We start from the raw sequence: 26252 nt of genomic DNA, 5'->3' as shown, positions 1-26252 counted from the left end.
TTATGTATGCAACCAAGCTATCGTATTGTTTTCATATGAGTAAGTCTGTAGTTGATAATTACGAGTTGCTTCAAATGTAAAATGGCTATAAACTCCACCTACTCGGTGGACAGTTCTGCTTTGTGGAGAAGTAAAGGGGCGCACCCTGTCTCTCCATGACCTCTGCAAGGGCGACTTTGTACAATAATAAGAGTACTTGTAAACTATACAATATATGATTATTAAAGTCAAATTGAGTAGCCTATATTCCACCAATTTTAGCTGCTCTAAAGTTGTTGTTATTTTTATATCATTGGGGAAATTGTTCATAGATAAATTCAATTGAATTGTTTCTTTTGATTTACTGGGTGCGTAAATCACCCAGTAAATCCTCTGGTGCCTTATAAACAAAACAAAACAAACAACAACAACAAAAACAAAACAAGAAAATAAATAAATAACCAAAGCAATAAGACAATACTTAAAAAAACTTTTTTCTTAAAAAAATAAAAAATATTCAGGACTGTTAGCTCTTCTTTTCTATTTATATAAAACGCCAGCAAGCGAAAAAAGAGTTAGGAATACTGAGGTAATTTTACCCTGAGGTAGTTTTTTCTGTTTAATTTCTTCTCTGATTTGTTCTAATCTTGGTAAAAGCATCCATACTCATTAACAATAAAGTATATTTTTATACAATTAAAAATAAATGTAATTGAAGCATTTTTGGGTTTAAATAATTTACTACTCCACTGCATAACTTCTTTTAAATTGATCTGAATGTTTAACTTTCAGTTATTCCATGTCTTTGTATTTACCTGAAATATGCATCTGACATGGCCTATTTAAAATTCAAAATGGGCTAATAGAGAGATAACAAAAAAAAAGCCACAAGATAATAGCTTCTTTCATTTCTTTCCAGGATGTGGGTTTAATTTAACATCTCACATAGTAAGAAGGATAGGAAGGCAGGTAAAAACCTCAATGTTGGATAACTGAAGAATATACTCACTTTGGGGTCTGAAAGTCTCCATGACATGAAATGTTATTAATGGTTTTGTATGAAGGTTTTGTACTTGTATGATCGGCTGTGTTGTCTGAATGGTACATTGTTTTGTATGTCTTGCACATGCTACATTAAATATGCACCAAATTTCAGATTCTTGATTACCTTAAGACAGAATGAAATAGTGAAACATGCTTTGGATGAAGTTTATTTCTGTGTTGAATGCTTTTGATTCTACCAGCTGAATGTGACCTTTGGTTTCACTTTCTGCTGAGGGCTGTAACACAAACATTTATTATTAAAATAATTGGCAGACAACAGTGTCTCTGGATCTGCAAGTCTGCCATTTACCCGGAGCTTGACGAGGGGTAAGCGACCTCTGTGCCTGCCTTCAGATCATAAATATTGATGCCACGGTATGCTCTTTCTCTTAAACAGTAATGGATAAGCCTAAGAGAGAAAGATTAGCACACAAGGCATGTCAGACTGAGTTCTGCCCAATCTTTTTACTTGTACTTGTAAGAAAATACAGAGCCATACTTGTTCCACACTGGATCTATTTCCAGGACTCTGGGGTCTCCAACCACAACCAGCAGGCTTCTGGCTCGAGTCATTGCCACGTTGAATCTCTGAAGAGATTCAGATTGTAAATACATAGGGTCTAATATATTGACAGCCCAATGACAAAGGTCTTCTAATAAATGTATCTTTTATCAAAGTAGTATAAACTCAAAAAAACAATCGGAATAAATGTAGATTTATTTTATGGTCCTTAAATTTGCTACAGGGTGAGATTATGTAACTGCGATAAAAAATGCAACTATTTTCAGGCTTTTGCACATCTTTAGATTGAGTGCAAATAAATGTAGAGGGAACTCTAATGATTGTGTTGGAAATAAATTGCTCACTAGGCTGAAAAGTAAAAATAAATGTTAAAACAAGATCTTCTTTTCAAACAAATCTTGTGGAAGATTCAGAAGAAAATCAAATACATCCTATTAAAAGACTTATAACAAACATCATTGTCAAGACTAAAGAAAAAAAGTTGCACATATGAGAAGTATTTGAAAGTTTTTCCAGTAGTTCTGATGGTGTCAAAGAAATTGTAAGATTGTGCTATTGCAATGAGAGAAAAATGAAGCCTTTTTAATTTTAGCAGAGTAAAAGTTGTTGATGCTCCTGCATTATATATACTACCACCACTCTGGCAATGAGTTAAAAAACATGTGAGGAGTATACATCTAAGAACAATGAGATATTTCTCACCTTCTCATCCTTTACAAAGCCCAAGCTGAAATGTTGATTAGGTGCAGTCAGGCCGGGATTGCTGCGCACCGTTGACATCAGGATTACATCTGACTCTTTACCCTGAAAGATCTCAACTGTGCCAACCTTCAGAAAAAGGAAACAAATTTAGAGTTTATTTAATATATTTTCAAAATTGTAGTAATTTCTGAAAAGTGTCATACCAGGACATTCTCCAAGTCCTCTTTGACTAGATCCTTGTCTTTGTGAAAGGCTGCATTAATCTTCTCCACCTGTCAGAACATAAAACAGGACAATGAGGGCAAAGAGAATTACACATTCTGCTGATTTGGTAATAAAGACTGTCCTTAAAAAAAGTCTTTACAGTATTTGACACAAAGAATTTGCAGAGCTCTCCCTCAGTTGTAGAAGTCATGAAAACATTAACCCTCTGATGCATGACATATTGACTATACAGTTTTCCATGAGTGGGTCTTTTTGGACCCGAGTTGAAATCAATGTGTTTTTATGCTACTTTTGTCATTTTTATTCAAAATCATGTTTAATATGATACTGTGTTGGAACAATGTCAGCGTCCATTATATGTGTGTGTGTGCGGGGGGGGATAGAAAGAACCCATTTCTTGAAACTAGCTAGCTAACCCAGCTATGCTGTGTATCATGGATGCGTCCATCCATCCATCCATCCATCCATCCATCCATCCATCCTCTGTTTATCTGGGGTCAAGTTGCGGGGTAGGCAGCCACTTGTTCCAGCTCCTCTGAGGAAATCCCAAGGCGTTCCTAGGCCAGCTGAGAAACATAGTCCCTCCAGCATGTCCTGGGTCTTCCCCGGGGGCCACATTTTCTCTTTTGGTTTTCTTATCCAGGGTGTCAGACACACAGAGAGAGACACAGACACACATAAAACACACGCACACAAATAATACACATGCACAATAAAGTATAGGCAGTAATGTTAGCTAGCTTGATTAGATAACTAGTATTAGCTAACTTCAAAGAAGGCTAATAGGTTGATTTGTGACAATAACACTGTCACAGCACTGATGATTAACACACACACACACCCACACATTTGTGAGGTAAAAATAAAGATAATAATTATATGTAAAACTTCTTGCTTTGTGAAATATTATTCAGGGGTGAGACTTGGGACTCAGTGTGTATGGTTCACAAAACAATTTTTTCCTGACAGTCACAGTTGGTAAGAAACAAAGATTCCGATTAAATTCCATAGGAAATTAATGCGGGTCCTTTTGGACCCACTTATGGAATAATAGGGTAGTAATATAAAACATGCTATTTCTTAAAATGTATAAAAAGTAAATTAGAAATTCGAATTGCATGATATCAATGGCATGTTTGTTGAGGAATACCTGGAATATGAAGTGATGAAAACTTTTCATTAAAAAGATATTGCAAAAAGATGACCTCACCGGGTCCAAAAGAACCCACTTATGCATCAGAGGGTTAATAATGAACATAAAGATTAAATACTTACTTGTTTTGTGTATGGAGTAACAATACCAATTTCTTTTGGTCCAATTTTGTCTAGACCATTTCTGCGGCGATATTTGATTAGGGATTTTAAGTATTCCTTCAATACATCCACTTCAGCCATATTGTAAACAGATGGGCTGTTGAGGTCTTGTTCTTTCATGCCTGCAACCCCATGGAACATTAGAGGAAAATCCTGATCCTCAGAGAAACAAGATAAGATTAGAGATGAAGAGAAATTGATGGCAAGATATTTTCTCTTGGTTCTAATTACCTTCCTTGGCAGAAGTTCCCAGTTACTATATAAACAATCCTCAAGGGAACTGCAAAACTGGAGTTCGGAGTCATAGAACAACTCATTGGGTATTTTCAGAATTGCAGGATGAGACCTAAGAAAAAGCAAAGATGTGGAAACGTTTGGAGAGAATTGGGGAAGGAAGCTTTTTGTTGATAGGATATAGTGACAAAGAAAACAGTGATGATCATTTGACCCCTGTGCCACTTTACTTCTGCAGTTTTGGTCATATTGGATGTTTCACACTAATAATTTGCACAAACTTTGGAATTATTGCTTACCCACTCTGGTAACCACTGATCTGAAAGTAATTATAATCTACTTGTTTTTCTAGAACAAGGAAATGTGGTTGGTTCAAAACAGATATTAGACCTGAAATGATTAGAAACAATGTGGATTGGTAAATCTATATTGTACAGTGTAAAAGTACCTTGAGACTGAGCCTTTTATGTATCCCCATAAACTGATACAAAAGGTTTTCTTGAAAATGGTAAAAGTTTGGGATGAATTAGGAATGAACCAGATTCAAATTGGCAAAGAGATGAACTAATTTATGTCACAAAAAGCAAACCTATAGTTCCTCAGCAGTTTAGTCATATAGCGACTGTTGAAGCCGTTGATCTTGTGTTGTTTGTACAGTCTGATATCCGTCATTAGTCTCTCCAGCATGGACACACCTGAAAATAGTGAACACTATTTTCCTACTCGAGACATGTGAATAGTCACAGTTTTCTGACTGTTTCACACACTTAAAAAAGGCAAAAACTGAGCTTAGAAATTATAGTTTGCAGCATCTACAGCTAAGATGATATGTTTCATTCCATTTTCTTAAGGTAGTCAGATTATCTAATTACCAAAGCAGCTTATCAAGTTTCTTTAATCCAGAAATGTTTGACATGTTTTGAATCATATTTCGATTAATTCACTTAGACCTTTACATATCAATAACACTGTATGCATGGTGCTCACCCAAGCCGTTTCTCTCTGCTATCTTTGATAAAATAATAGGTCCCAACTGTTTCGGGTCACCTGCCAGAACCACTTGGCCACTATGTGGTTTCAGCAATCCTGTCAGAAATCCATTGAATACACTATAAAATATGTGCTTAGTATATAGTATTTTAAACAAAGTCGCCTTGCTCACCAGCTATTGGAATTAAACACTCTGTTTCTATAGCCTGGCCTGCTTCATCCACAATGATGTAACTGTAATGGTCTGGAGGAATGCCACCTGTCACCAGCCTGTAAAAAAAGAAGTGTATGTTTACATACAGTAATTTAACGTTAATCATTGCACACATTGCAGCTTGGATAAACATCATATTTCATTTGTTTCAATAAGGAATTTCTCACAGAAGATTTTAACCTGCTGCAAATGGGCCCAATTTCTTTGATGCCTTCAAATAGATCAAATAAATTACAAATAAGAACCTTCAGAATGAACATGGCAAAGATGACAAATTTGAGATCAGCTAGAGATACCACAGATCTGAACATCAACTCAGTAAACCAATTTAGCCTTTCTGACTCTTTCTGAATATGTGAGAATTTGTGTAAAAATTGTGCCATCATCAAAGAAATAATTTCTCTGAAGCAGAAAGTTGGCAAAAAAAATATACTGAAATATTTTACAATTTCAGTAACAAGTGGGGCTCAGCATACTTATGAAGGTTTTTTTTTTTTAAATGTTTGGTATCATTTGATTAGTATTTGGGACAAAGAAGCATTCTGATTGTGACATCTCCAGTAGAATATAATACCTTCCAGCAGTTTGAAGGGTGGTGACCATGATCTGGTATGTCATCAGCTCCCCTTTGGTCGGTATCTCAAAAGAGTTTGTTGCAACATTAAAGCTACAGTGCATCTGTAGTTAAAACAGACAGCACATACAAGCATGTCTAGTACACATTAATATGAATGCAATAGAAGTTAACTTTTACAAAAAAATGCTTTATGGTATTTGTACCTCTAAAATATTTAACATTGTTAGTCATGCTGTCTATTCTCTCCTTCATTTTAGTTGTAATAAACAAAATAAAAACAGACAGAATCCAGACCTTCACATGTTGAGGGATCTTTTCCACTTTGTAGCTTATGGAGTAAAGGCGAAACACTTTGTGGGGTACAATGTTTTCTTCCAGGATCTTCTCACAGAGGTAGTCTGTTGCGCTGTTGGAGGGTGCACAAACCAGGATTTTGGAGTCTTGAGTTGACACAATCTGCTTGATGACTTCAACCAAAGTTACTGTTTTGCCTGACCCACAGATAAGAGAAATGCATATTGTATTACATGCCAATCAGTTTGGTCTTGGCATACAAAACCTCATACCATACCTGTGCCAGGTGGACCAAATATGAGGTAAGGGGCAGGTTTTGCAGAACGGGCTAAAATGTGTTTAATAGCCTTTTGTTGCTCTGGGTTGTTTACAATCACTCGTGGACTGGAGATGGAGAAACCATTTGTAGTTACTTCAGTGGCAAAGCAGGCAAAGCAACTTGATTTTCAAGGTAGTGTTAACTTTATTACATACTGACCTGGTGCATTTTGGGATTACAGGTGCAAGGCATGAATTGTATGCAGAACATAGCCCAACAGGGAAGAGTAAGTCCCTTAGTAAATGCTTGCGCGATAGTGCTGCTGCTCTGTGTTGCATACGTAGTGGTATTCTTTGAAGTGAAAACACAACACTGCACCTCATGCCTATGTTGTATTCTTTTGGAAAGCTGAGTTTAAATTCAAAGCAACTGAGTCAGTACCAAACAAGAACACGACAAAAAAGTTAAAATATACTGTAGCTTGCAAACATGTTCACATCTGTGGAAATTCTCCACTGTTGACATATTAGAACAACAAACTGCTATTTATTTTATCAGTATTTTATATGATAAACCAATGAAAAGTACAATAAACTAAAAGGAATTAAATTTTTTTTTTTCGTGACTCGGAAATCTGAAAATTGTGGGGCACATATGCAGTATATACAGCTACCATTAGCCAGCACTTTAGAGCCATCTTTTACTGTATTTTGTAGATACTACAAATCCTTTGGGGTGTCTCTCCACGAACGTTTATTTACAGAAATTTATGATTTTTATGCTATGGAAAATATCTTAACCTCAATCAAACTGCATAGAGTGTCTGCACATTCAAGCCTACATTTAAAATGTAAACTCACTCGTTTGTTGGAAAATAGTTTGAACTAATTTTATTAACTTGATACTTCTTTTTGCAGAGGGAGACTAAATTAATAGTCTAAAAATAGACAAGGTTATAAAGAAAAAAATAGGTTACTTTCCAATTACTTTTGCTGCATTCTTACATTTCCTCAAATCTAATGTAGATTTGCTCCTCATCCACGTCATCGACCCATCCTTTGTATATCCTGTCACCCTGCTTCAAAGGAGTCACCAGTGCCTTGCATCCAGTCAGAACAACATTAGACATGTTTGAGACATCTTCTGCCTGATGCAACATTAGCAAAAAGATTTAAGTTTATTGTTAATGTGACACAAGGTTGTAATTTATTAGACTTTGTGTCACAGATGGACGTGTCACCTTTAAAATCAGTATACGTTTTTCACTTTGATGAGTGACAACAAGTATATCTTCTTGGTTGCATTTCTCAAGAGCGGTGGAAAATGCGTACTCCTCTAGATAAAGAAGCAAGTGAAATCGCCAAGAGTAGTTCCCCCACTTAAGTGGCTTTTTCTCCAAATCTCTGAAAAAAATCATTGATATGGTAAAAGTGACGGTACATTTAGAGCCATATAGCTTTCAGTGATGACAATTAATAGCAGGCAAAAGTCTTAGTTGTAATATAAGTCCATGGTATTGGATTAATATAATCAAATCACCCCCATGTTTAAACATTTGAGAACAACAAAAAAATGTGAGAGATCAAAAATTGAACAGACATATCTATGTCTTTGATGTTTGCAACGTTCTTAGGCAATGGATATTTCCTGAGATACACCATTGGTCTGAGAAAGACCTCACATCTGCAGAAGTGAAAAACAAACAAGTTACATTGGGCAACATGAAATAATAGTAACAAACTGCTCAATGTTTCACTACTTACCCTGCCAGAGATGTCTTCTTTGCAGTCTGGAAGTTCTTCTCTACTTCTGACCTGGCTTGAGAGTCCTCATTCTGAGGTGTTTGACGGATGACCTCCAAGAGGCGCATAATGTCAAATGTTTCTGAATGCTGACAGTCTCTTTTAAACTTAAAGACTAGCAGCTGCTCATAGAGGCCGGGGTGGTCGGAGGAGAAATGAATTTTCATTCTGTATGATTCTCCTGGAGCCAAAATGTAGGGAAACATTTTTTCATTTCATTAGCTCAGCTTGTGATAAGTTTGGGTCCACTTATTTTATGATTTCAGAGTAAAAATTACGGTATGTGAATGATTAATGCTTTGTGTCAGAGGTTTACATACCTGGCCTGAGAAGGTTGTCTTTGATGGTTTTGATAATGTTTCCATCCTGACTTTTGACAGTGAAAATGTTTTTCACAAAATCAAAGGTCTTAAAGGTGAAATACACCCGTTCGACACCTGTGTTTTGTATGCGCAACGGCACAAATTTCTGTCAGAAAGAACATCTCACAAAATAACTGCAATACTATCAGTCACAGAAAAGCACATATTTATGTAAAGAACAATTGTAAAATCATTAACAACTGCAATAAAAAGAATGAATGGCATAATTCATAAATATCTAAATGTTGAGCCTGTGCATAATTGCCAGATTCAATGGCACTGATCACAAATTGCATTAAACTACCAAATCTATATCACTGCACCTTAACCATTTTAGTTTCGGACCAACAAGAACGGTGTTTTTGGGGAAACGTATGTGTGTCTGAAAAGCTAATTTTGTTTGTGATTGGCTGATTTAGGTTATAAATATGTCAAATTTAATGCCCACCAAATTGTTGTTTGCTAACCACAAGTAAACTCAAGATGAAAAACTGCTTTATATGTCACCGCGCTAATATAGTGGTAAGAGTTGCTCACAACAGTGTTGCTCACCGCACTCATTTGCTTTTCCAAATTGATATCTAATTAGAAAAATGAACTGCTGAGCATTGATGAATCAATAATTTCAACCACACCAACTGCTGAGCAAAAACTTGGCAAGATTCCTGCACTGTCACTCAAACATCCAGGCAACAGTGACGTCATTTGCGATCAGTGCCATATTCATTTAAATGTTCTTGGGAGGATTAAGCTAGTATTTAAGTGATGCATAAGAATTGTTGAAGTTAATTAGCTTGGTCTCACCTCATTTTCTGTCACAATGATCGAAATTTTCTCCTTCTCTGCATAAGGATTTGAAGTCACACTAACTTGACATTTTTGGAAGGTTGGTTCAAGCCTGAGAGATGGCAACGCAAAAATAAAACAAAACACTTGGTAATTCAACTGCACTACAAAAGAAACCCATAATACAACATTTTTGTGAGTTTGATTATTATCATGACTTTTTTTGTTTTACATGTTAAAAATACATTTTATTTAATTTCAGAATTTTGCTTGAGTATTCCTTTTATCTGTGGTGAAACAAGGGTGCAAGAAAAAAAATTAAAAACTTCAATACATTATAATTAATAACATCAGTATTAATCCCATTCATTTGTCAGAAGATTATAATACAAAGCCTGTTTGACTAAGTATTGATAGCTTATTTTATTAAATCTTTTAACATGATAATAATTAGTAGATTTAATTTTCATGCTGAACTTCAAATATTTCTAATGTTTCAACCATTTACCACTTATTCTTGTATCGCTGAAATGACTTTGCCATCTTTTTACGAAGCGAGATGTTTTGTTGGGCTAGTGTTGCCATCTCTTCTTCAGTAAATAAGCGGGTTGGTTTCTGGTCACCTGATGCTCTCTCTCCTGTTTGTGTATCAGACTTCAGAAAGAAAGTGACATTAAAATAAAATTGTAAAATGTTTATGTCCAGTCTTTTGTTTCAGCTTTATGAGTTAAGAAGGATTTCTAGACATTTAGAATAGACAAATTCAATATGATTATTTCATTAATATAAATTGAAATGTTCCTGGGAGGATTAATGATTTAACATATGAAATCATACTAATTATTGAAGTTACTCAGCTTGGTCTCACCTCATTTTCTGTCACAGAGACATAATTTTTCTCCTCTTCACAAGATCTGGAATTCACTTTGAGCTGATATTTTATGAAGTTTTCTTCACCCCTGTGTAGATAGCAAGGTAAAAAAAAAAAAAAATCTGATCATCATGCTACAACTGCACTGCCAGATATATCCAAATTTTGCTAGCATGCTGAGAGTTCATTTTATTTTGCCTCTAGTCTGTGGAGAGCCAAGAGAGCAAAGATTGTATTGAAATATGCAAGGGAAAAAAGAAGAGCCTTTACTACATTATCAGTTAATAAGTGTTAATCTCATAAATCTGTCAGAACATTATAATAAAATGTCTGTTTGTCTGTCTGACTAATTATTGATTGCATATGGACCTGATTGCTTAAACATGACAACAATTACTAGATTATTTTCATGCTGAACTCCAAATAATTCTGATGATTCAACTGTTTACCGTTTGTTCTTGTATTCCTGAAATGATTTTGCCATCTTTTGACAATGCAACATGCCTTGGTGTGCTTGTGCCAACTGTTCAGTACATAAGAGGGTTGGGTCCTGGACATCTGATGTTCTCTCTCTTGTTTGAGTATCATAGTTCAATTGCAGATTCTCAGCTTCATCCATTTCTTTCTGGGTGAACAAGGTAAAGAGTAGATTTAATAAATACTTTTTTGAAAGGCAGTAGTGTTTTTGTGTTTGACAATTAATGTATCTGTTTCTGACTGATGCTGTATGATTATTTAGATTAGTATGATCAATTTTGAAATGTTCTTTGAAGTATTAAACTAATGCCTTAAAAATACAAAGCCATAGACATTTAATACAGCACATAGAACACAGTAACGATTGGTCACCAAGGGAGGGAGACAGTGTCCATGCTGTGTGATTTTTTTTTAAAACCTTACAGTTAAAAAATAACTCATACTTAAGAATTATTGAAGTTACGCAGTTTGGTCTCACCTTGTTTTCTGTCACAGTAACAGAATTTTTGTCCCTCTCTTCATAAAGTCTTGAAGTAGTTCTGAGTTTATATTTTTTGAAGGTTTCTTCAACCCTGTGTAGATGGCAAGGTGAAAAAAAGACATTTGATCATCATGCTATAAATGCACTGCCAAATCTACCCATAATTTTGCAAGCAGATTGAGAATTTGCTATATTTGTCCTCTAATCTATGGTGAGCCAGGGGCACAAAGATTGGATTGAAATATGCAAAGGGAAAAAAAAGAACATTTAACATATTATAAATAATCACAGCAGTATTAATTCCATGTATCTGTCAGAACGTTATAATAGAAAGTCTGTCTGATCAATTCTTGATTGGTTATGGAGATAAATGCTTGAACATGATGTAGAGGGGTGAAAAACAGGTACAGTAATCAGTAAATAAAACGCAAAGTATAAAAATAGGCACCCCCACATTATTTTTCGTTTTCTATCCTTAATTATTCATTGTGATATGTTCTTTAGTGTTATTTCAGTCATTCAGTGCAATACCACATATAGCCACTAGGGGCGCCTGTCGCATTGGTGGCATAGAGCAGGGTGGCAACACAGAAGAAGAATAAACCTTCCTGTTATACGCTAATGTAAGTTCAAAATATGTGTCATCTTTTCTATTTCACAGGTCAGTAAAACTGTATTTTGATGCACTTATGTTATTTACCTTTTAGAGTTGAAGAAGTTCTTGAACCGAGAGTCAAAAAGTGAGCCATGTTATACAGTTTGTGATCAGTATCGTGTAAAACGACATATTTTTTCAGGCTAAATACTAATGCTAGCGGACTTCGTACGTGTGTTAAGCTAGCTGACAAACAGCTAAATGATTACAGAATTAATTCTATATTTTTGCACTTTTCAAAACGGTTTTCCCACAAAGGACATAATTTTGGTTTTTTTATTTGCCATTTGGACATTTCTTTGTGGGTTATTGCAAAAGCCAGAGAAACCATATTGTTATGACATTTGATGAGTAAGTAATGGTTGCCTATGTTTAAAGCTTAGTAAAGAGACACAGCATTAAAGGAGCATTACAGTTTTGTAGTTACTTTTTTTAATGTAAGAGATAAAATACTCTTATTCTTTTAAAGCAATGAATACAGTTAAAAGCTGAAATGCTTAAATATTAAAGTATGTTTTATTTGTGCAGAATAAAACTTGTAAAAGCTATTAAAAATAGTTAAAAGCAAAGTCATATATTTTAAGTTTGCCAGTTAAAAATACAGAAGGTCTGGGAAAAAGGGACAAGGTATTTGAGTTAAAGCACTAACTAAAGAAATAATATTGTTTTCAAGCCACTTGTAACATTCCTAATGTCCTTATGAATCAAAAGGATATTCATAATGTCTTTATTAATATTCTTTTAAACCGTTCAATTTAAATGGATATTATGGCTATTTGTGATGTCATCTCAGGGCAATTTATTGCAATTACTTAGTGATACCTGAAGTATTTGGTACCTGAAGTATTGAATACGCAGTATGTTCATTACATAGAAGAAGAATTAGCATTTAACCTTCCTGTTAAATTCTAATGGAATCTCTATGTTTGTGTCTCATCTTTTCTATATTGCACCATCACATGTGGAAAGGACAAAGTAACCACCTTACCTTCAGTCCATCCTACGTAGCCAGGTAACAATGATAACAATTAGTATATTGTTTACATGCTAAACTTCAAATATTTCTTATGGTTCAACTGCTTACCATTTATTCTTGTATTCCTGAAATGACTTTGCCTTCTTCTGACGAAGCAAGATGTTTTGTTGGGCTAGTGTTGCCATCTCTTCTTCAGTAAATAAGACGGTTGGGTTCTGGTCACTTGATGCTCTCTCTAATGTTGATGGCAGATCCACAGCTTCATCCATTTTTTTCTGATTAAACGGGATTAGATTTATTAAATACTTTTTTTTTTTTTTTGAAAGCCAGTAAAGTCGGTTTGTGTTTGTGGTAATTAATGTCTCAGTTTCTGAAGAAAGGAATAGTTCTATAAAATTGTAAGATGTTTATGTCCAATCTTTCTTTTTAGCTTCATGAGTTAAGAAGGATTTGTAGGTAATGACAATTTGCAAATTGTGATAATAATTTGATTAGTATTGATAATTTAATTAGTATTGAAGGATTAAACCAGTGCTTTAAAAAAATAAAGTTAAAGTTACTTAGCTTGGTCTTACCTCATTTTCTTTCACAGAGACAGATTTTTTCTTTTTCAGTGCACAGTGTCTTGAAGTCATTCTGAGTTTATATTGTTTGAAGGTTTCTTCAAGCCTGTGTAGATGGCAAGGTAATAAAATACATGTGATCATTGTGCTACATCTGCACTGCCAAATGTATCTATGATTTTGGTAGCATATTGAGTATTCATTTTATTTGATCTCCAATCTTTGCCAATAGTTCAAAGGTTGTATTGAAATATGAATGAATAAAATAAAAACTTTAAATACATTAATAATAGTATCAGTATTTATCCTGTTAATCTGTCAGAAAATGATAATAGAAGGTCTCAGTGACTAACTCATTATTTGACATGTGTTAGTCATTTGACGTCCTACATGCCTGTAGGATGTCAAATGTTTAAACATCACTATAATTAATAGATGTTTTTTTTTTTTGATAAACCTTGAACAATTGTAATGTTTCAATTGATTACCGTTTATTCTTGAATTTCTGAAATGACTTTGCCCTCTTATGACGAGACAAAATATTTTTTTTGACTTGTATTGCTATCTCTACTTTAGTATATAAGAAGGTTGGGTCCTGGCCACCTGGTTCTCTCTCCCCTGATTGTGTTTCAGACTTCAGTTGCAGATCCTCAGCTTCATCCATTTTTTCTGGTTAAACAAGGGGAAAAAATAGACATATTTTTTTTCTAGGCTAGGCTGTGTGTCTGTGTTAATGTCTCACTTCCTTTATTAAGAAATGGATGTTTAAACTTGAGAAACCACACATGGTGTAAAAAAAAATCTAAGGAGAAACAGTTTTATCTAAACTATACTTTACTGATATTGTAATGTTCATACAATACTAATCTAAAATGTGCCCCCTAGAATAAAAAAAAAATAACAAAAAAACCAACTTTGATTTAGATGCACAGTGGGCATCTGGAGTCACATTCACAAATTTTTTTTCTATATAATTAAGAACCTTTAAGCCTAAACTCCCTGATGTGACAAAACTGCAAATAGACAAACAGCTTTTTTTTTGTACACAAGAACGAGGCTTCAAGGTCATTGAAACAAGCATAAAATGGCCATTATATTTCTGAATAGAACCTAACATATTCACATGACCCATACACCTGACATGTCTTGTACACGGATATGCTACTCGTTCAGAAGTTTACTAAATATTTGAAAGTTGCATGTCAATTTTGTTAACCAGATTTAAAACCTATGTACAATACTATGAGTAAGATTGAACATAAATAGCACAACCTTTTGGAAAGTCTCACTTACTCTTTAGTTTGTTCAGGTGGAGACCCCAGTTAATGTTGAAGCTGAAGTTAAATGTGTTATTATCTGATTTTAAAACAAGGCATATTTGAAATTTGAAAATATCTTAGCAACAGTCTGGTTATTTGTTTTCATTTATTGTTCTAGAATACTCCAGTTGCAAGTTGATGCTTTTAAAATTGTTTTCTTTTATTGCTTGTTTTGTAATTGTAATTTAGTTACAACATTACTGTTGTATATTATTGATGTTCCGTGCAATTCTAGCATTGTTTGTCATTTTTAACAGTGTTATTACCATGGCCACAGTAGTTGTTTGCATGCAGAAGTAGGTTTCAAAAACAGGAAATCTAGAGTGCAGAACTAAATTCTCAATAGTTTGAACAGAATAATTACAGGGAGAAAGCAGGCAAAAAAAACCCTGGAAGGTTTTTATTCTTGGTTAGAGATTATAGTACATTTTTCTTAATTAAACAAGAAATATATGAAAATTGTATTAAATCTTCCAGTTTAGAAGGTTTGATTTCTCTCTAGATGTCTGAGTATTTTAACACAATTTTTTAACCTTCAGTATTAAGATGACATAAAAAAAAGTTCATTTACAAACCTCTCATTTAGTGTCAGAAGAAGAGATCTATTTAAACCTATTAAAAAAAAGTCCCCTAAACGTCTCTAAGGTAAAAATGCATATAGGACAAAACAAAATACAACAAAAAATATTTGCAATAGTTATACCCCTAAGTAGAATGTGGTAGTGTATTAATGATCATTATTACATTTATTGAAATAACTGAATTATAAAGATTTGTTATCCTCTATTCCTGTCTTGTGTTTAATTCCAGTGTTGTTACTGTGCTTCACCTTAAATTATTTTACGAAAGACAGAATTATTTCATGCAGAAAAAGTAATTAAAAAAATTCTGCAACGTACAGAAGGCCAAAAACGATCTGTCCATGCTCTTTCTCAGCTGACAAATTGCCATTACTGCCTTCACTTTTGTGTCACTGCACATTTGGCAAACCTTTTATCACAGCAGGGTGGAGGCAGGAGGGACTCAGGTGCAGCCATTAAAACGAATTTGATGTGTACAAAGTGGCAAGCTCTCGTAATCGCAGCGATTAATAATGCTCGAGCCAGGAAATCGTTGATCAAAGCTGTAAATGTACTCGTTTTCCGTAACAGTATCTGATGTGTCTACTGCAGTTTATGTCTCACCAGGTCCTGAGGGTTGCTCTGTTGTTTCAAAGAGCTGAGGTTAAGTTTGTGTGTTTCAGCCTCAAACAATGAAAAAGAAAAAATATATTTATTTAAAAGCCCAACAGTGAAACTTTTTACCAGAATGAAACAAAGTAATCCTGAAATGTTTTTGTTTCTTGTTACTGTGTAACTAAATTCTTAGTTTTTTAATTGCATAGACAATGTTTATAGACATCTTGGTTTATAATAATATGCTAAAGTGAATAAAGAACCGTATTATTAGCCTCAAAGAATGCTACAGTACATCTTTTATTCTTTCATCTTTGCTTTTTTTCAACCTGCAACTGCACCAAGAGTGAGTTCAGTTGAACACTATTTAATTTTTTTTGTAGTACAATAAACCCGCAGTTTCTCCAAACTGCTTCAAATTCTCTTTGGAACGCAGAATTTGGAGCAACAGAAGCTGGTGACTAAATTTACTTTACAAAAAAACCCCACCTTTAACCGTTTCTGTCATTTAGTTAAACTTTTGTAGCGGACTCTAAACCCTCAAAATGGTTGTCTTTTTAAATATTTATTTTAACACTTTGTCAGGCTTTGTGAGACAAATATACAAATAAAACAATACAATGCTCTCCAATCTCTTTTGTTGTCAGAAAATGCAATACAGCACACAGAAACACAGATTATTGTATTTTCACAAGCAAACTAACACACAAGTCTTTACTGTCTCAGTATTTAGAATTTTATTAGTATTAGGTATGCATGTAAGTACATCTTTTGACCACTAGAGGTAGCTTGAACATTACTAAATCAGGGCTTTATCCCTGCAGCTTAGTTTTAATGAATGTTATTCCAATTTTCAACCAGTTGTAGTATTGAACAACTTCTAAGCAGTTTATTCAGATGTGACTATAAGTTTTTTCAGTGGCTATCCTCACACTAAACAACTGAAAACATTCTTTAATTTGAACTTGTTCATGAATTTGACTTAAAAACATTTTTTTACTAAACTGTTTATTGGCAACTTAATAATTTCTATCAAATTGCAATGCATTTTAATATATTTTTTTAAGTTGTTAATCAACTTGAGACTTTCATTTATCAATCAATGTGACCCAGAGGCCTATTAAAAAAAAAAAAAAAAACTTTTCAAAATATGAAATAATAGAGAAAATGCAATTGAATTGAGGCAGATGGACCCATATATGTAATAATGAAAAAAATATTTGAAATAACTGGGACTGTGACAAACTAAGATGGACATTGTTGTTGGCAAAGTGTGAAATCTTTAGGTCAGTAAGTCTTCATTGCAACTACTAAATGACATTTATATGAGTAGTGGTTGTTTGGAAGGGAGTTTGCAAATTGTACCAGAAAATTATTTGCAACTGTGTGCTTTGGTTAGATTAGTTTGACATTGAGCTGGTCAGGAACAAACACTTCTGGGGTTGGTTTAGTGTCAAACAAAGACTAAATATGTGGTAAAACATCTCATGCTCACCTTAAGTATAATAAGAACCTGTTTCACTTTAAAAGTTCCTGCTTAAAGTAAACAGTCAAGAGTTCCTTGAACTAGCAGGACATTTAAACAGAAATATGGTGACCACTAACCAAAAACTGATAATTGTACATTTTAACAGATAAAAATAATTCAAACTTGGTCTAAATTAATAAAAATTAAGATAAACAAAAACAACCTTTTTCCATGAATACCTAATTTCCAACACCTGAATCCTTTACAAAGCCTGTGGGTTGAGCTGAAGAGCATGAGAGGATAATGAATGATCTAGAGCAGGGGTGGGCAATCCTGGTCCTTGAGGGCCGGTGTCCTGCAACTCTTGGATGTCTCCCTGGTCCAACACACTTGAATCCAACAGCTGAATCACCTCCTAAGTGCAATCACGTTCTCCAGAGTCCTGCTAATGACCTCATTATTTGACTCAGGTGTGTTGAAGTAGAGATGCATCTAAAAGTTGCAGGAGACCGGCCCTCGAGGCCTGGAGTTGCCCACCCCTGATCTAGAGAGATTGTGCGAAGAGGAATGATCAAAGACCCATCTTTGTTTTGAAATACAATAGTAAAAGACTACTTTCTCTTTTTACTGGCAAAAGAGGCCTTTAAACAATATTAACAGCAGGGGTGCTTATAATTGTGGCACCCTGCTATTACCCCAGCCCTTATAGACAGCTCGCATGTTTCTGCCTTTTCCTGATAGTTTTGTGACAGGATAACAGTGGAAGAACTGTGCTTACACTCTAAACTTTATGGAAGTTAATGACATTTTGTTTCATCTGTTAAAACACTGAATGAGGAGTTTATGTTATTGAGAAAAGTTAAAAAAATCCTACCTGGAACTGAAATGTCCAATAGCGTGCTACAAACCTTTATAAGTTAATGCATCATACAAATATGAGATCAATTATGTTTGTTACAGAAGACAAAAAAATGTAAACAAAAGTAACTTTTCAGAATGTATAACCTGCAGCAGAAAGTAACGGCAGACCTGGCATTTCTGTTGCCGCGATTTTCGGCAAAAGCAGTGCAAGTCCACACTTTATCTTGTTAACAGTTTTCAATATAAATCAATAATACATGCTTGCTGGCAGGCTCACCGGTGCTTAGCAGTGATTTCACAGAGTGGTACACCCAGGAGTAGGCAGACAGGCAGGCAGCTGGGAAGCAATTTTGCTACTTCGCTGATGATGAGCCCCCGGTGAGGCAGGTGCAGGGATGCAACAGGGATGTGTCCAGTCAATATATATATATATATATATATATATATATATATATATATATATATATATATAGCATTGGCATGTACTAATATAAATGTAGCATACATATATTGCTCCAAGCACACTTTAAGCAGGTCTTACGGCTTTCTTCTTGCAGATCTTGCATAAGAGTCCATTACTACTTGTGTGAATTGTTCACAACTATGTCATCCACTCTTCAAGTTCTCACACATGAACAGTGCATCTCCACAAAACCTCCACCAGAGTTACGATGTGACTCTTAGAAACAGAAACATAGAACCTACGTTCTGTATCCACTCTGGAATCAGGTTTCAAAAATCATAGTTCCTGGTCCACTTTTCATCAATGTTATCCCAGAATGTGTTGTTTTGTGGTGCTTGTTCTCATGTTTGCCTCAGTCATTAACTTCCTGTTTCTCACAATAACTTATTTTTTGACAAAACGTGTAGTTTTGTAGTCATCCTGGAAGCAAATGCTTACTGTAATCTCCATCTGTTTTGTTTGCAATCAGGGTCTAATGTATCACATTTACCATTATTAAAAAAATAAATTTTAAAAGCACAGACTTGGTTCAGAATACTAAAGAATTAAACTGACTGTAACAAATAAACTCCACTATAGTAGCTAAATACTAAATAAACACTTTTAGTCTATATTGCTCTTATCTTAAACATAGATGAAATATTCATGAAGACAACATAAGCAGTTCAGCAACACCAATAAAGCAATTAATTGGACAAGACTGCTTTGAGCTTATATAGCAAGATCCTCCAAAGTGCAGGACACAAAGGGGTTTCTTCAGTGGTTGTAAAATTGGGAGATTCAACCTTTATTTCTTGTTTTTTTTATTATTTTGTATTCTACTCAGTTTTCATCTCCCTTCAAGAGAAATTTTTAAATATGTTTTTTTTTAGTTGTACATACTCATCCCATCACATATAGTAGGTGCAAAATCATATAAAAATGTCAGCTGGTCAATTCTACAAGCAACCAACATGAAAGAGCTCCATGAATGCTCATTTTATGAATGCATTCACAACCAATATAATGCTGTTGAACTGTATCAGTCACTATATGAAATTATGAGCTTTTAAATTACTGGAAATGCTTCATGGAAATCCCATTTTCTCATTCAGTCCAGCTAACAGCTCTGCCCAATGTGATTCGGTCCAGACATCAAATTGAAAATTACTGTTTGGCAGATTAGTCAGTCGAACTAACTGAAACCTATGTCTCCTCTTTGTGCCATGTGGACAATAATGAATGAGCCACCTTCAAAATGTATTCATATTCTCTTCATGCCATTCATTACACAAAATCTAGAGTAGTACTAACCCTTCAAAGATCAATTCTTTGGAATAAAAGACCAAAGCATGTCAATGTGTATTAATTAAGCTGCCATTTTGTTTTGTTCTGTAATGTCCTACACTCATTCAGTGGGTGAATGAGTGTAGGACATGTGATACAAGCAGGCTCAGAAGGCATAAATACTACTTAAGAAGACAGATGTCTGCAAAACATTCAAATTGAATATAAACTGATCTGACTTTAACATTTTTTGTCTCAATTCTTGGACATGAGCACAGGTGCATCTAATGAAAATAAATAATATAATACAATAGCATTATATCAATATAATAATATATCAAATTATTAATATAACAAAGTGCTGTCACTTATTTTAAAGAATGAAACTCCTATTATGCACATTCATTACACATAGAGTGCCTTTATTTCTCTTAAGTTTGATGAATATGCCTTACAGGTAACAAAAACCCAACATTTTGTGTTTATAAGATTAATATAAAAATTGTATTTTAAACAGAAATGTCAGGCTTCTGAAAAGAATGCTCATTTCTATACACAATATTTGGTTGTGTGATCAGCTTACTGTTCTGACATTATTCCTTTGACAGCATCTTGTAGGTTATCTGCATTCTTGGGTCTGGTATCTCTCACCTTCCTCTTGACAATACATAATACAAAATTTGAAATATTTTAAGAATTAATACTTTTGCAAGAGACTTCCATACACTTCGCAAGTCCACGTATACACTTCCATTGTGGAAAAAAAGGGTTAATTAACAGACAATAGGATCCTTTCGTGGAAAAGGCTATTCATAAATTAATTTTTCATAGACAGATTATAGCTCCACAGTAAATCACTGTGTGTCATTATGGCCCACTCAAGAGACTTAAAACATCTGGCTGATGAACCCTCAGAGGACAAACTGGCTCTAAATCTCATTATTCAAAACCAAATCTCTGGTTTTATTATATTGTGCTCTCTTTGGATAAGTCACACAAATGCCACTGTGTATGTAGCAAGAGAGTTTCATAATTATATGCTCATTCACAAAGCATGACTAATCCATTTTATGCCCTAAGATGAACTGCTACTTATTTAGGGATGAAGCAAAATGGCGACTGGAAGCTAAAGAGTGTAACAGAAAGTTCCTCTGACAATCAAGAATAGCAGATATAAGGTAGATTCACTAAAGTTGAACTTCACTTGCTGCTGGATCATGGTGAATCAAGGCCAAAGTAAAACTAAAAAGTTGATGAGAATGAGAATTAAATTAAAATAATCTGCTCTGCATGGTGAGGAACACTGTATTTTCTGCATTAGTCAAAACATATTTTAGGTGTAGCTGTTCAAAGCAAAACAATATCTATGAAAGCTGGTTGACATTGCCAATAAAATTCTTACTAAACTGACACTCTGCAGTTTATTTGAATTTGTTTGTAAAAATCTTTTGTTACAAATGATTTCGTTTTCAGACTTGAAGATAGTTTACTAAAATAACCCAAGGCAAGTTTTTGACATCTAATTTAACTATGTCTACACCACCTCTGCATGGATTTTTATATTAAATGTAAAGATTTGCAATTAAAGTAATAAAATACAAAAGTTTATTATATCAAAATTGACTCTGAAATGTCATCTTATCAAATAAAATAAATGTAAGTTTACCCAGAAGTAATAATGTTTGAATATGATACAGGCATTTTCCTTTACATAAAATGATCCCAAATGCTATACAGATTTCATTTGTATCATCAATTTAAAACACAGCCATGCTTTGCTCTAAACCAGTTTCGTTGTTGCTGCTTTTGGACTGGTGTCCATGTCCAGGTTGAAGGCGAAGTTCTGCAGCCTCAGAGTTTTTCTTACTGGATTGCAGCTCCATCCTTCAACTTTCCGAAGCTTTCCTTTCTCTATAGAAGCAAAACATCACCACTAGTGGATTTATGCAACATTTGTGTAGGGTATGACTCATAGTTGTCTTGCCAGCATATTCTCCCACCTAAGTTTTGTCCTCTTCTCTGATTAATGCTACACTCGCCAAACCAGTCTGTTTATTTGCATGTCCATATCTTAGCAGGTTTACAGCTATAAAATCCTCTTCAATGACAAATTGAAGGCAATATGTAAATTGTTTATTAAAATTTGTGGTTTCAAAAAAGAAACCATGGGCTTTCAATTTGTTGACAATGTTACATCAATTTAGTGAAAGCTGTGGCCACTAGATGGCAGTGTTGTGTGAAGAGCGTCAACTCCTTTTTATGTAAACGTGTATTCTTAGCTTTTATGTGTGGAAACGCTGATGTTTAACCAACACCAATTAATGTCATTGTTGCAGCTTACTCTCATTTTGTGATGCTAATTGAAACAGAGTCTTCCTCCTGCTGAACCCCATCAAAACGTTATTGCTTTCAAGGATTGGTGGTTCAATGGTAAACACAACAGATCGGTTTGGACTGTTGGTGTCTGGCTGCGTCTTGAATTACTGTCATGTTTAAGATTAAACAACAGAGACTAAAGACACAGGTTGATGTAATTTGAGGCCAAACTTTGAAAGATGACTTTCAATATTACAGAGCAAGTTTAAAAGGACTTATTGCGTGCCGAAGTGGGATTTTAAAGAAATGGAAATCACTTTGTGCACTTCTATCTCCCCATTCCTTTCCTGCAGCAGCTGTCTCTTCACCTGCCTGAGCCAAAAACCCATTAATCGTATCGAGTTGTACAGAACTCAGCTGGCAGGCTTTTAACAAGAAACAAGGAGTTGATAGCTCACCAATCCTGTTTTATACTTTCTGTGATGGATATCAATCATCTTTATTCTTACAATTGTCTTTAAAAGCTTCTCTTCAATTTTTGATTTATCACATTTTTCTTGTATTATCTTATGAGTCGGTAAGTATAAGATCCTCAGGCTGGTGATACTTTAAAGCACACAGTTGAAAAAGGCTTTTCTGTCAAAGTTTCTCAATGACAGAAAGAGATACCTAAAGAAATATGGGCAACATAGTCACAAACTTGTGAATAAGAAAATTAACGTCAGTTACAATTTTGAATTATTAAAGAATAGAGATCATGACAGGACCCAGGACACTTTCTCTTCATGATCCAACGTTGAATAATTTTATTGGAGACTACTAACTGTCTTAAGAAAAAGGGATTTCAATGATTGTGGCTCCAGTGATTTCAATAAAAACAATTATTTCTCTAATGTGATATTTTCATCACTGAGTAAATGTAGTTAAATACTGACTCTTTCTGACTGGATCGTCGTTTGAATTTATAGATAGAAAGTATAGCTCCCCCTTTTATTGTATTTATATATCCTGAAGTGTATATGAAAACATCATTTTATATTCATAGAACTGTAATAATTGTAGATCTTAAAAAAATACCCCTTACCTGGATTTTTAAGTGGTTTTAGACCCTTGTTAAATGCTTTAGAAAAAAAATTGCATCAACACTTCTGTACACAAACCAGTGAACTGGACTTAGAGAGATTATGACCTGACTATGCAGTTAGATGAAAAATCATTAAGCTTCAACCTCTAAGGATAACCCTTTTCCTGTATTATTTCAACTTTTAATAATCTCATTTTATGTTTTCCACTAGTCTCCCATATTTTATTCATTTTGCCTGCAGCAAAATGACAGAGGCAAAGGCAGACGGAAACAACACAGACAGAGAATTAATGTTGGATAGAAAAGGGACAGAGAGATGAAATCCCATTTCACCAAATCTTTATAAAACAACAAAACTGAAGATGACTACACATGAATGGAGAATCCCTCTGAAAGAATCTGTTCAGAGTCTGACTCACGTCCCAGGTCATATGGAGTCTATGTTTGTCGTCGTCACGTCACGTACCTTTGATAGATGGTAGGGGCAGAGAGGAGGGTAAGTGAAAACAGAGGAGAATAATACTCATTTGTATTCCGTTCATCCAAATGTGCAGTTTTTATGAAGAAGAGAATTTAAATAACCTCTCACTCCTTAAAAGAGCGCAGAGGAGCCACCGCTTCGACACTCGAGAAGAAGGTCTGGCAAGTGTGACAAATAACACCATTTAAAAAAAAAAAAAAAGCTTCTGGACCATCTGTAGTAAGACCTAAACCAAAGAGGCCAACATGAATACAAAAAGAAAAATCCCCGCTGCAGATCCATTTCATGAACAAGAGCTTAAAGGTTAATGATAAAACAATTTAGGAGTTAGAAACTAAATAGTGCCTTCAACTGCCTGTCTTATTTACTGGAATAATAATAACAATTTAAAGAACAATCCTTAATTAAAATGATTCAAAGAAATTTGCTCTGCCTAACAGAGTGTATAAAAATGGCAGAAATGTCACAGTTGAAGTGCCCTTCACAAAATATTTTACAAACAAAGCAGTTTTAGATCAGTGAGGATTATCAAAATTAAAAAGTGATATTTTAACTCTGTGATGTCACAGGGTTTGTAGTTGTGAAACATAGTTCTTTGTGGGATTCAGAGTTTTTACTCCTTTCTTCTCCAAAGGTTGACTTTTGTGGTTCCCCAAAAGTTGCTTGAACTTTGGTGCAATTTTCTGAATAAACACAGATGGAGTCCGGTTTATAGGTCGCCTTGTTTGCTGCTTTTCACCTCTGCCCATATATTTTCTGAGGGATCATGGCTGTGTGATGACTATTCCAAAGCACACGTTGCAAGTGTTTTAGCTTAGATTCAGTAATCGTTTGCCAGACCCATTTTCACCTAAAACTTAATTTGCTGGCTAATATCTTGAAATATTGCTTTAGTATTTCCACATATTATTTGTTTCTAATGATGACAGCTATTTTGTGAAGCACGAAACTCCCCTTTGCAACAAAATATTTACATAACTTGTTTGTGCCACAGCCAGGATGGGGTTCTCATATTTGCCAGCTTCCCTTTCCCTTGTCCAATTCTAATGTGATCCTTATGGATGAATACTTCAGCTACATTTCATCAGACCAAAGGATATTTCTCCAAAAATTAAGGTCTTCATCCCTGTGTCCATTAACAAACTTTAATCTGGCTCTTTATGTTGCTCATGGATAATTGGAGCAAATATTAACTGTATAGACATGGATTAATTGGTGTGTTTTGACACAACATCTAATGCAGTCTATAACGTTTGATTGATTAAAATGTTGCAGCCTTTAATGATAATAGAATGTAAAAGTGAGTTTCCAGAACAAGAACATGGAGCTCATCTTTAGCACAGAGAAAAGTTTTGGGATATTTTCTACAGCTGAGACAGAAAGAAAAATAACTTGCTTTGCTGGAGGGCTAAACATCAAATCTCCATGTGTACAGGGTCAGAACTGAAGTAGGGTAGCTTTAAAGACAGAGAGGCTATTAGCTGACTTCAGGATAAGTCTGCTTTGCTGAGTGACAAGGTCTTGAAACACATTCACAATTCAATTTACCTGAATGAGTCAGAGAGTCGCCAGCAGAATTTCAATAAAGCAGTTGAAGGGGAAGAGTTTAACTTTCCTTACAAATGTCTAAACTTTTCTCTGAATAAATGTATTAACTTAAAATAAACAAAGACACATTCATACTTCGCTTCAGTTTACCCATATGATTGTAAGACAAAAGAATACTGAGAAAAAAAATCTTCCAGGCACATATACTGAGCTCTAAAGCATCACCCTCCAGTATTGCCTTAAGCAAATATTAGCAACGATGGAGCAACGGAGAATCATTGAGGTCTATTGTTGTATCAATAGGCTTCAACAACTTTTTCAAATAATGCTGAAGGAAGGAATCTATTCTTTATTGTCTCAACAGCAAGAGCCAAGGATCATCAATATTTTATTGTTGTTTTTTGAAATTCAACAATGAGTAATTTTTTATGTTCCACCTTGAAGTAGGCATCTGTCCCACACAAAATTTCACATCCATGTCTTACCTTTGGAGAATAGTCCAAGAACCAGGATACGGAGAAACATTTTAAATGATGAAAACAGACCTTTCCTCGGGTGTTGTTGTTTCTTCATTAAAGCACTTTTGAAATCAGAATTCTTTTCACTGAAGACATCTACAATAGAGCCAGTGGTACATGTACAACTGTTTAAGATCCATGAGTTAACAAATCAAAGCATACCAAACCTATACTTACGGTCGCTCAAATTGCAGGGGTTTTATAGGAGGAAGAATAAAACAACCAAATGTTGGGAAATTGCCTTCAAGTGTCAACATCTGGTCAAGAAAACACTGGTGATGTTCAGAATGGCGGTCTTGACGTCACTACATAAAGTATAAAGTACAGCTGTACTTGAGCGCTCCAGTATAGTCCTCAAAATAGGCCTGGGATCTACCCTCTTCCCAAATTGCCAGAACTTTGAAAGTTTTCCTGGTCTCAGAGTG

The 26252-nt window shown here is 34.6% G+C and overlaps 1 protein-coding gene across 2 annotated transcripts; it reads right to left on the bottom strand.

Moving 5' to 3' along the window:
• Positions 1–1172: 1172 nt before the first annotated feature.
• On the bottom strand, positions 1173–14709 carry LOC114149238 (putative helicase mov-10-B.2). 2 transcript variants are annotated; one of them, XM_028024909.1, is made up of 28 exons: positions 14622–14709; positions 13817–13997; positions 13341–13434; positions 12874–13040; positions 11132–11225; positions 10626–10801; positions 10174–10264; positions 9814–9959; positions 9324–9417; positions 8478–8625; positions 8119–8338; positions 7955–8038; positions 7596–7758; positions 7360–7502; positions 6575–6763; positions 6374–6480; positions 6097–6293; positions 5800–5903; positions 5184–5281; positions 5009–5107; positions 4611–4716; positions 4019–4133; positions 3749–3946; positions 2452–2520; positions 2249–2374; positions 1523–1611; positions 1334–1432; positions 1173–1259 (listed from the first exon to the last, which is right to left on the bottom strand). In XM_028024909.1, exons 2-28 carry the CDS (start codon positions 13990–13992, stop codon positions 1217–1219), a joined length of 3435 nt encoding a protein of 1144 aa, XP_027880710.1. In that variant the 5' UTR covers positions 13993–13997; positions 14622–14709; the 3' UTR covers positions 1173–1216. The 2 variants fall into 2 exon arrangements, with proteins under 2 accessions (XP_027880710.1, XP_027880711.1); XM_028024910.1 differs by having other exon boundaries at positions 13932–13997; positions 14622–14689.
• Positions 14710–26252: the final 11543 nt, after the last annotated feature.

This window comes from Xiphophorus couchianus, chromosome 8, assembly GCF_001444195.1.
Source record: "Xiphophorus couchianus chromosome 8, X_couchianus-1.0, whole genome shotgun sequence".
Classification (NCBI taxonomy): domain Eukaryota; kingdom Metazoa; phylum Chordata; class Actinopteri; order Cyprinodontiformes; family Poeciliidae; genus Xiphophorus; species Xiphophorus couchianus.
Note: the sequence above shows the minus strand (reverse complement) of the source record. Positions and strands in the feature narration are given on the sequence as shown.

Bases quoted from the DNA above. Each gene is read 5' to 3' on its own strand.
- LOC114149238 (XM_028024909.1), bottom strand. From the start codon at position 13,992: ATGGATGAAGCTGAGGATCTGCAACTGAAGTCTGAAACACAATCAGGG. The intron at 11,226-12,873 runs GTAAGCAGTTGA...CCATCTACACAG, and splicing joins CAGGAATACAAGAATAAATG to GGTTGAAGAAACCTTCAAAA. The intron at 7,759-7,954 runs GTCTGTTCAATT...GATTTTTTTCAG, and splicing joins AACATCAAAGACATAGATAT to AGATTTGGAGAAAAAGCCAC.